This window comes from Balaenoptera acutorostrata, chromosome 15, assembly GCF_949987535.1.
Source record: "Balaenoptera acutorostrata chromosome 15, mBalAcu1.1, whole genome shotgun sequence".
Taxonomy (NCBI): Eukaryota; Metazoa; Chordata; class Mammalia; order Artiodactyla; family Balaenopteridae; genus Balaenoptera; species Balaenoptera acutorostrata.
In genome coordinates this window covers 15,288,009-15,299,715 of record NC_080078.1, presented here as the reverse complement: position 1 = coordinate 15,299,715, position 11,707 = coordinate 15,288,009, and the positions used below count along the sequence as shown (strand labels likewise).

Here is an 11,707-nt window from a genome sequence, read left to right as displayed (position 1 = left end):
TCACACATGTTGGTATCTTTGAAATTTATTCCTTGCACCGGGTACCCTAGGGCCCGCCCGCGCCAGCCCTCCCCTCCCGCGCCACCCTTCCCCTCCCCTCCCCTCCCCTCCCCTCCCCTCCCCTCCCCTCCCAGAGCCCCGCCCTTCCCTTCCCCTGGCCCCGCCCCTCCTTCGGCCCCGCCCGCTGCGCGCGCCGCACTACCTCTGGCTCCGCCCCCCGGCCGGCCTCCCGGCCGGTTGCGCGCTCCGTCCCCCACTCCGCGCCCGCGCGCGCCTTCCCCGCCCCGCCAGGATCTCTCCTTTTGGGGCGGTTGGGCCGCGCGCCTGTGGGGGCGGGGCCCGGAGGAGGCGGTCGAGCCAATGGGGCGCGGCGGCGGCGGCGGCGGTGGCGGCGGCGGCGGAGGCGGTAACGGTAGCGGCGGCGGCTGGGTCGGGCCCCGACGGGCGGCGGCGGCTGAGCTGGAGGCGGAGGGAGGAGGCGGCGGCGGCGAAGGAGGCGGCGGCGGCGGAGGGGGGAAGATGGCGGCGCCCGTCCTGCTGAGAGTGTCGGTGCCGCGTTGGGAGCGGGTGGCCCGGTATGCAGTGTGCGCCGCCGGGATCCTGCTCTCCATCTACGCCTACCACGTGGAGCGGGAGAAGGAGCGGGACCCCGAGCACCGGGCCCTCTGCGACCTGGGGCCCTGGGTGAAGTGCTCTGCCGCCCTTGCCTCCAGGTAGCCCGGCTAGGGGGAGCGGGCCGGGAGCGGCCGAGCGGGGCGAGGGCGGAGGCTGGGGGTGGGGAGCGCGCGGCGGGAGCTCGGGCCTAGGGGGCGGCGGGGATCGGGCCGCGAAGGGACCGACGGCGCCGTGAGCCTGGCCGGGAGCCTCGGCCGGGGCCGGGGGGCGGCGGCCGGGGTGGGGCGGCCCGAGTGCAGGCCGCCGAGGCTGAGGTGGCGGGGCCGCGAGACCGGCAAGGAGGGATGAGGTGGCAGAGTGCAGCCGCGAGGCCGGAGCGGACCGGGGGCAGTTGGGCAGGCTGGGGCCGGGCTGGGAGGGAGCGAGCGGGGTTCGCGGAGGGTGGGTCCCGGCCGGCTTGACAGATTTCGTGGTTCTCGCCCGGGGAGGCGAGTCGGGGGTGTGGGAGCCTGCCCGAGGGAGCCATGAGGTCAGTGTCCACCCCTCGTCTGGGGTCGCTGCTGCTGCCTAAGGCTGTACGGCCGGCGTGGGCTCGGGGTTTGCATTTCCCACTGTCTTCCCGGTGCTAGGACAGGTGTTTCCGTGGTCAGGCCTCTTTGTACTCTGTAGCACTAATGAGAATTTGCAGACTTCTTGAGAGAGTGACATTTGCGGGCAAACAAGAATTTGACCCTACTCTGGAAGGAGATACCTGCACTTAACATATCTGATTTCTTGGATTCCCCCTCGTATATTTCAGTGTGCCCGCGAGGGGGGAATGGCCTGAGTTTGGATCTGGTCTAAGCATAATTTGAGTAAAATACGAGTATGTCATGTGTAATGATGATGTTTGGGGCATTAGGGTGCCTTTTCAATGTTGTTGGTTATTATAATGGAATACCCACCGAAGCTTAAAAATACACGCATTGCTAAACTGGAGGGATTGGTTTGTTTTACTGATACTTTCAGGTTTTTTAAAATGTTGTAGTCGATTTATCCGTTACACTTTATTTTCTGCATTAGATTTTTCTGGGCACGGTACTTTGAAAAAAAGAGGAATTTACATCTTAAAAGTGGCTGCTCTTTTTTTTTTTTTAATTGAGGAGGGTTCATTTTTTAAAAGTAGCAACAGTGAAAAATTATTTCAATTATTTCACAATTGATAGGTTATAATTTTAATAGAGGCATACTATGCCTAATATTTTGAGTTTGTTAACAGTAGTCACATTTGAGCAGTTTCTTCCTCTCATATTGATCTGTAGATTACTAGGTAGACAGTAATGTATAGCTCACTAGTTTATTTTGACCTACATATTGGTGATTACATGAACGACCTAGCACTGGAGTTTGTCTTGTTACTATTTGCAAATTTCAGGCTGCTGATCTTTTCCACTTAGACCGCCTTCTTGGTGAGCCACTTACTCTTTCTCATTTGCCCTTAAACCAAAATCCTGTAGCTTTTTAGTGGAAAAATAGTCATCATTATTGCTACATTAGACATAATGTGTTTAAAATGTAGATACCAGTTAACAGTTAAAATATGTCAATGTGACAAAACCTCACATTTGTTGTTGGGTATTTTGAACCAAGTTAATAGACCTAACAGACTCTCAGATATCCTTTGAGAACCACTGAGTGTATTTTATACAAACATTTTTATATCATTTTCACTATCCATTGGAAAGGACTTTTACACTTAAAGTACCTTGCACCCAAAGTTAGCTAACTACATATATAATGAAAAGACTAAGCAGCAGTATATTTCAGGTATTTGAAAAAAGGAATAAAAATAACTTTTGATATTAGATTAATATGGAATTTAAGCAGAATTATTGCCACTTCTAGGTTTTGGAAACACTGTATTCTATCATAAATTTAACTAGACCTTTTAACATTTGGACTTGGAAAGAGTGCTTTATGTTATCCAGACTGTATGTTTAAGTTCTTAAAATTGGCTTTCCTTTAAAAAAGAGTGTTTTTGAACCATGTAATAAGTATAGATTATAAATATTTTCAGTTATGTGTCCTGCAAGGTCCAGGTTTTTGTGCTCTGATTTCTGTTTAATAAAGCACCATAAGATAATATAAATAACATCAAGTGAGATTATAAAGTATATGTGTAAGACTAAAAATATCTGGATCTCTATAGTTTTAAATGTGAACTTAATATGTTGTGACTGACACTAGTGTTTAATTGTGTAGCTGTGTACATAGAATATTTTAAATTTGATGCTCACTAAAGGAAGATAGGTAAGAAATAAGACATGCTAATAAGAGGAATAAATAGCTTATTTGCTGTGTACGCAATAAAATTCAAGAAATTTAGACAGTTTGACCAACCTGTTTATAAACTGCTTGCAAAACCATATATATCAATACATATATACACTATATATATATATAAACTATATATATTATATATATGATGGAGACACAGAAATTTGGAAATTAAAGTGGCTTGAGTCTGATTTATAGATCAGTTTTCTTTTGGAAGTAGGTAGACTAAACATAATTAAAAGTTTTCATTTTGTCAAAGTGAAAAAGGCTTTAAATAAAAGCAGATTATTGGAGACCTCAAGTAGTAGTTCTTTTTATTTGACTTAAGTATTGATTGCTAGTTAGCAGTAGTAGTAAAAAATGTGACTATTTTATTTATTAAAAAATTTATTATTATTATTATTATTTTATTACTTTTAGCCATGCCACAGGGGCATGTGAGATCGTAGTTTCCTGACCAGGGATCGAACCCGCGCCCCCTGCATTGGAAGCGTGGAGTCTTAACCACTGGACCGCCAGGGAAGTCCATAAGTGTGACTATTTTAGGAACAGAAAGTTTGAGCCCAGGTTTGAGTAGAATTAAAGATAAAGGATGAGAAAAATTAACCAAGGAAATCCTGAGGAAAGTTCTTTGCCAGAATCCAACATTAACTCATGTGATTTTGGATTGCTGAAACTCACTTTATTCTCATTTCTTAATCCTTAAGAGTTCTAATCCAAATAAAGTAGAGATTAATACGAGAATCTTGAGGGGTGTGTGTGTGTGTGTGTGTGTGTGTGTGTAAGTCCTCTATTATTTTGGGAGGCATCATTGTCTAAGGAAGTAGTTCCCAGATTTTTGGATTTCAAAAGAAATATTTCCCCCCCAAATTGGGAGGCTGCAATAGAGGTGCCAGTTTGTCCTGTTGGCTATAGTCAATAAAAACAGCAACAGTAACCCATACCACTGTCTACTGTCACTGTCATTTCATTGTAAATAAGGATATTTTAACTCAAATAATTAGAAAGAACTGAATCTCAGTATGAAAGATCTTTAAATTGAATCACTTAGCTTTATTAAAAAGTTTACTTCTTATTTTTCCTCATTTTTATTTAAATTACTAAAAACTTTGTTGCAAGTCTGCACCAGCCTGCCTGCTAATCCCTGTCCAGTGCACTAAGTTCAGATCCAAAGGTTCTGGGTGGACTCCTAGCTCGTCCACTTGTTAGCTGGCCTCGAGCTAGTCACTCATCTTCATGGAGCTACAGTTGCTTCTCGGTTAAATGGGGATATTAAAACCGACTTTGCCAGATGAATGGGTAGGATTAAAGAGGATACATGGAATAAATAAATGGATGATACTTGAAATAAAGTATGTACTCCATTAGTTATGGCTGTTATTGACTGGAGGTGGTATGATTATTTTTTTGCAGTGTCTGATCATAAACGCCTTTAAGTAGTACAAGTTACTTGTCTTAGGTGTAGTCATTTATGTATTTTAAATGTAAATTGTTTTAGAGTACTTTATTGCTCACTCCATGGCATAGTATAAAGACTTAAAATCCATTTAAAACAACTCCAAAAGTGTGGCAAGAGACACAAAATAATGTGTAGAATATTCTTTATAGGTATTTCCTATACGTTGCATTAGACCCCTTCTAAGAAGAGCTTTTATGTAAGAAAAAAATGATTTTGAAATGAAGAGGCTTGACAATTCATGTCCTCAAAAAGTTGCCTTATTTCGCAAAATGTTGGACTAGTACCCCTCTCATGTCTTAAAAATAGTACCATCTGCTTACTACCCCCCTCTTTGAGATACATGTTTAGAATTAGAATAGAACCTAGGAATCTGTGCTGCCCCTTGCTTAGTTCAGCTAGACTCAGAGGTTAAATGACTTGTGCAAGGTAACACAGTTAGTGGCAGATTGGGACTAGAAGCCTGGCTTCCAGAGTACTTGTTTAGAGGGACCACCCCCCCACCCGCCTCCATTTTTAAAATTAAATTCTTATATAGGTAATATATTCACTGCTTCAAGTTTGAAAGATACTAAAGCATATATAGTGAACCGCCCCCTTCATAACCCTGCCCCCAGACTTGTAGTTCTCCCTTTCCTTAAGCAGACATGAAACTTTACAGAGCCATTTTATGCATATACAAGCATAAATATGACCATATTAGTCTCCCCATTTTTTACACATAAAACTACCATATTCTATGTTCTGATCTGTACTTTACTCTTTGCTAGCATTCTTTCCATCACCACCATACTTTTAAGTGCTTACATTCATATTTGGTGAATGTTAATAACTGCTACCATTATGTAAAAAACAATTTGTTCTACTGGTTAGTTTTGACCAAGATGAATTTAATCAATAAAATACAGGTTCTCATGTGACCATTGTTTCTTGGTATGGAAATTTCAGAAGCAGTATGGACTTCAAAGAATGTAAGGGGAATAGAGGGATATCACAAAGAGGTGAACCTGGATTGCCATGCATTAGAGATAATTGTTAATACTTGGATAATGTTTACTGTGTACTAGGCAGTGTTCTAAATGCAGTTTATTTAATTCTCACAGCTGTCCTGTGAGGCACTTTTATCACCATTTTACAGATGAGAAAATTGAGGCACACAGAATGTAAATGAAACTTGATTTAGATAGTACAGTGGCAGAGGCCACATTTTAACCCAGGCAGTCTGGCTCTTTACCACTACTTTAAATTCCATTTGATCTGATTTTGATATAGTGATACCCATATCAGCCAAATTTTTAAAAATATGCAAACATCTATGCTTTTTTTTTGCATCTGTATGTTTGTGTTTTAGCTTTTACTTATTGGGAGCAATCTTTTTGGAAAAGCAAGGACATTACTCTGAAGGCAGGGTATTCAAGAAGTAAATCCTTGGAGTGTTTGCCTTCTAAGTCTAAACTTGTGAAGATAAGGCATTTGTCACACCTAGTGAGTGAACAGGTATACAGTGGGGTGAGCTATCAGGAAGACCTAACAGAATAGCCGAGGGAAGAAAGATAAAGTGGATCTAGGTACCTGGAGGTGTAGAGGGGAGGGGAAAATGTTAGTATGAATTTGTACTGGGGTGGGGTAGTCCTTCCTGAGAGAGGTGTTGAGTCATAAGGACCTACTGCATATAGAGACAGAAGAATTGGGCCTGGGGTTTGGTGGGGTTAAATCACCAGAACCAGGAATTTAAGAGGGATTCATTTCCTTGATGATTTGGAAGGATTCTAGGAAACAACATGAGGAAAGGCAGAAAACGGTGACCATTTTGAGGGGAATAGCAAATGGTCATATTTGAATGTAATATAGATTTACCTGGGTTAGGGAAGGACTGGAATCTAGAGCTTGGCCAGAAAAATGCAAAACCAGGCATTCTTGTAAGCCACGTGTTCTTGTAAACATAGATAAAACTTAACAAGCACTGTGCCTTGGGCTTCTCTTCTGTACTGTGTTTGTACTAGATTGCACTAGACTTGTATCAGATTATCAATTTTAAAAATTAATTCCCCAGAATCCTAGTTCTGTGGTGATACAACAGGGATTTCATAAGCATTTGAGTCACATTTTTAACACTGTAAACTTTAAAACATTATAAACATTTATATACACTCAGATGTATCTCATGCTAAATTTTACATTAGAGACCGCTGATTTGCACTGCTGGGTTATCTAGGTAAAAAAAACAGTCAGTCTTAAAAGGTTACAGTCTATATGATTGCATTATATAACATTATTGAAATAACAAAATTATAGAGATGGAGAATACCTTAGTTGTTGCTGGGAGTTAGGAATGGGGGAAAGGGTGGTTAAGGAGGCAGCATGAGAGAGCTTTGTGGGGAGGGAACAGTTCTGTATCTCAAATGTGGTTACTCGAAGCTACAAATATCAAATGTGATAAAATTGCAGAGAACACACACACACACACGAATGTAGAAGTGGTGAAATATGCGTAAATTCTGTACCAAGGTCAGTTTCCTGGTTATGATCTTACACTAGAGTTATGTAGGATATTACCATTGAAGGAAGTTAGGTGAAGGGTCCTCAGGACCTTCCTGTACATTTTTTTGCAAATTCCTGTGATTTATAACTATTTTTAAAATAAAAGTAAAAGAGTTAAAAAAAAAAAGAGTGTATTTAGGGTGTTAGAGGGGAAATAAGCAAAAAGAAAAAATGAAATTATCCATAATGCCAACAGCCAGATAACAATACTTATAATAGTGTTTATTGCTTTCTTTGTGCATATACTTGAATTTTTAAAATTTTTATTGATTGGAAAGATTGTAGCTTTATACTGGTCTTTTAAAAATTCAGACCAGTCCTTATTTGCTTATGTAAAATTACATGAGCAAGTTTGCTCCTGTAGACAACTCTCATTGCATTGTGCAATAACATGTGACTGCCTTATGTATAATGTCTTGATGTCATGATTAGTATATATTTTAAGATTTTTATTTTTTACCAAAATATTTGTGGTTACCAAGTATTCTCATTCCTAATATTATTAGAGATTTAACTTAGAAATGTTCTGCTTGGACTTCCGGACAGGTGTAATAAAATCCTCAGATAGCATTTATGTGCTGTTTTTTAAAGAATCACAAAAACTCTTATTTGCAACTGCTACTCTCTGTGAATCAGGTTTTTCTTGATACTGGGCAATCAAACAAAACAAATTCAACTGCCCTAATCATTCATAATTTGAAGTTTGTATTCACCAGAAGAGCTTCATTGTAAATGTTATAAATTTGAGCTTTTCAAATACACTAATACAATGCAATACTGCTTTAATCTGTTTCTCATATCATAGATCCATTTAAATTTTCATTTACAAAAAAGTTCTTTTGCTAAACAACATTTTTAAATCCCCTGGATTATGATCTATAAAGTTTCTTTTGTTGTTAGCACCTGTAACTTAGGGGCATTTCAAGGATGCTGTTGTCACTGTTGTGTGATTATTGACCTTTTAAAAACCATCGCTGTGTTTGAGAAGTAAAATAATGGAAAATCCATGACAAAATAGGAATTAAGTAGAGTATATTCAACATCACTTTGTCTTAGGAGTTTGATTTATTTCCTCCTCTGCATTGTGCTAATAGTTACGATCACAGATTCTAGAGCAAGTGTAACTGGGTTGAAACCTTGGTTCCATAACTTGATCTTGTCGCAGTTTCCTCCTCCATAAAATGAGGATAATAATAGCGTCTAACTCAGGATTATTGTATGAAGTGCACCAATGCACTAATACCTGTAAATGGTCTTAGCACAGTGCTAGGCACAGAAGTAAGTGCTCATAAAACTTAGCTCTTATTTTAAAATACGGTTGGGATCATACTGTACATATTTTATATCTTTTTTCCTCATCTAACATGTCACAACTATTTTCTTATGTCATTAAAAATTCCACCAGTAATGTAAGAGAATGTCAAGTGCCCTGTACCCCTGCCAGTATTGGGCATTCTCATTTTTTAGACCTTTATCAGTTTCATGTATGAAAAATGTCATCTCATTGTTTTGACTTGCATTTCCCCCCAAGGTATAAGTAAGGTTTAATGGTTTTCACATTTTATTAACTCTTTGCCTTTCTTCTCCAGTCTTGCCTGTATAGATCTTAGAATTTTTATATTGATTTAGACAAATGCTTTATATACTTAAAGGATATGAATATTTTATTATATTTGTTAATGTTTTTGCCAGTTTAGTTCTATTTCATTAATTTTTGCAATACTATGGGGTTTTTTTAAGTATGTAAAATTTAATTACTTTTCTTTGTAATTTTTTCTCATAGGTTTAAGTTTAGAAGGGCATTTCTCATTCTGATATCAGATGAATTTATAATTTCTCTTAGTTTTGAAAAAATTAATTTCTTTTTTTTTTATTTATTTATTTATTTATTTATTTATTTATTTATTTTTTCAAACATCTTTATTGAAGTATAATCGCCTTACAATAGTGTGTTAGCATCTGCTTTATAACAAAGTGAATCAGTTATACATATACAATATGTTCCCATTTCTCTTAAAAAATTAATTTCTTAATCATCTAGAATGTAGCTTATCAGGTGTTAGATGAGTCTGTAACCTAATTTTTGTACAGACATATGTTTAATGGGCATTCGTATTCCTTTTGGATATTGCCTGTTCACGCCTTTGCCCATTTTTTCCCTTCAGTGTTGTCTCTTTTTCTTATTGGTTAGCAGGAATTCTTTAGATATCACAGTAGTTAATCCTTTGTTATATGTATTACAGATATTTTCTCCTAGTTTCTCAGTTGTCTTTTTTAATTATTATTAATTAATTAGTTAATTTATTTATTTTTTGGCTGTGTTGGGTCTTCGTTTCCGTGCGAGGGCTTCCTCTAGCTGCGGCAAGCGGGGGCCACTCCTCATCGCGGTGCGCGGGCCTCTCACTGTCGTGGCCTCTCCTGTTGCGGAGCACAGGCTCCAGACGCGCAGGCTCAGTAATTGTGGCTCACGGGCCCAGTTGCTCCGCGGCATGTGGGATCTTCCCACACCAGAGCTCGAACCCGTGTCCCCTGCATTGGCAGGCAGATTCTCAACCACAGCACCACCAGGGAAGCCCTCAGTTGTCTTTAAATTTCATTGTGGTATTTTTATTCATACAGAAGTTTAAACTTTTTATGTGGTCCCATCTTCAACTTCTTTGTAGCTTTTGAGTTTTTTTGTTTTTTCTTTAATCTTGTTTATCAAAATCTCTACCATCCCAAGTGTGTTTTGTTTTTTTTTAAGATTTTTTTTTGATGTGGACCATTGTTAAAGTCTTTGTTGAATTTGTTACAATATTTCTTCTGTTTTATATTTTGGTGTTTTGGCTGCAAGGCATGCAGGATCCCAGCTCCCTGACCAGGGATCAACCCTCCTGCATTGGAAGGCGAAGTCCCAACCACTGGACCGCCAGGGAAATCCCAAGATTTTCTTTTTTATAAATTTATTTATTTATTTATGACTGCGTTGGGTCTTCTTTGCTGCGCGTGGGCTTTTCTCTAGTTGCGGCAAGTGGGGGCTGCTCTTCGTTGCGGTGCGCAGGCTTCTCACTGTGGTGGCTTCTCTTGTTGCAGAGCACCGGCTCTAGGTGTGTGGGCTTCAGTAGTTGTGGCTCGCGGGCTCTAGAGCACAGGCTCAGTAGTTGTGGCGCACAGGCTTAGTTGCTCCACAGCATGTGGGATCTTCCCGGACCAGGGCTCGAATCCCGTGTCCCCTGCATTGGCAGGCGGATTCTTAACCACTGCACCACCAGGGAAGTCCCCCCAAGAGTTTTTTTTAAACTCTCATATGTTATGTTTGAAATTTGTTTTTTCATATTTAACTCTTTTAGTTTGTGTGGAATTTACTTTTTTGTCAGATGTGAGGTAGGGATCTAATGTACTTTTTTTTAAATTGATAGGCTTTTGCCTAATTCCACTTATTGACTTGTCCACATTTGAAATGGTGCAAGAATTTCTTTATATATATAAGGCCTCTTTCTGGACTCTCAGTTCAGTTCCAGTGATTTGTTTGTGTATGTTTCTGCAGAATTCCATTACCACAGTCCCCCTTTCCCCTGTGGCTTTATATAGTACAGTTTGATACCTGATAGAGCAAATATGCTCATTTTCAAATTTTTCTTGGTTATTCTCATGCATGTATTGTTTCAGGTGAATTTTAGAATTTATTTTGATGAGCTCTAAAAAAAAAATCCCATTGAGATTTTGATTAGAATTGTACTGAATTTATAGATGATTTGGGAAGGAGACAACGTTCACTAAAATCTTCATATCAAGGAACAAACATATTGTGACTTTCTACTTATTCTGGAGTTGCTAATCTGATGCCATTTTAACCAAATGCCCATTGTGGTTTTGTTTTGTTTTGTATGTGATTTATGTGGTGCTAGAAATTGAGAAGTTTTATGATGGTATTCCGGTGGGATCCAGGAATACTAGAATTCCCTCCAGTCCACAGCCATTATTTTCAAGTCTATAGGGTCCCTAAGGGAGAGATTTATATTTGTACTGGCAATGAAAAACCAAAATACTTTGCATCTTATTCTTGAGTAGGACTTGGGCATCAAAATCTAAGACAGAAGACTGGAATGAACCCAGCTGCTTCATGTGGAGATGCTGTTTTTCTCAATTTAGTTAAGCTTCATTTGTTTCAAACCGAAACAGGCCATGGGATGGACACCCTCCATCTCCCCAGTTTTCAAACGTGGCTAGATCTTTCCCTTGTGATGTGGGCAAAGCTGCCCTAACTCATTCCTATCAGTGCTCAGGGCCTTGTAACCAGAGAGAGCCCATTTGCCCTGGCTGACTGCTTATCTGGTCTTGGCCACCTGCCTCTGGCCTTTTCTGCCCAAGTAGTAGGTTTGGCCCTGGCTGTCACTTGGAATAGAGGAATTCCTCTCCTGAAGGCCTCTCATACCACTTCAGTCACATGGAAGAAGCAGAAAAATGAGCCCACACGTGTGTACTGACCTTTTCATGGTGATTCTACCCAGTAGCACAGAGACCTATCAGTGCTCCCAAATCTGTCTTCTTCCTTCCTGAGAGTCAGGGAGAAAGAAGAGTGAGAGGGGCCTTAATTCCTCGCTTCTAAAGATAACACAAAAACTTGCAACCATTCTCAGAAGCATTGGTTCTCTCTCTGGGTGTTGCTTCTCTCAAATCAGCCAGAGAGAGGTGGAGTAAAAACTGGCTTGCTGAGTATTGCACATAACCCGTATGTTTTCTTAACTATGCATCAACCTGCAGTGAATGACTAATTACTCATGAGATGTTCTCTTCCCT

General features: G+C 40.3%; 1 protein-coding gene across 1 annotated transcript in view; it reads left to right on the top strand.

Moving 5' to 3' along the window:
• Window positions 1–395: 395 nt before the first annotated feature.
• Window positions 396–11,707, top strand: part of VKORC1L1 (vitamin K epoxide reductase complex subunit 1 like 1) — a 58,737-nt gene continuing 47,425 nt past the window's right edge. The window contains exon 1 of the mRNA XM_057529026.1: window positions 396–713. Within this exon, the coding sequence (XP_057385009.1) occupies window positions 520–713 (194 nt within the window). The 5' untranslated portion in view covers window positions 396–519. The remainder of the gene's footprint in view (window positions 714–11,707) is intronic.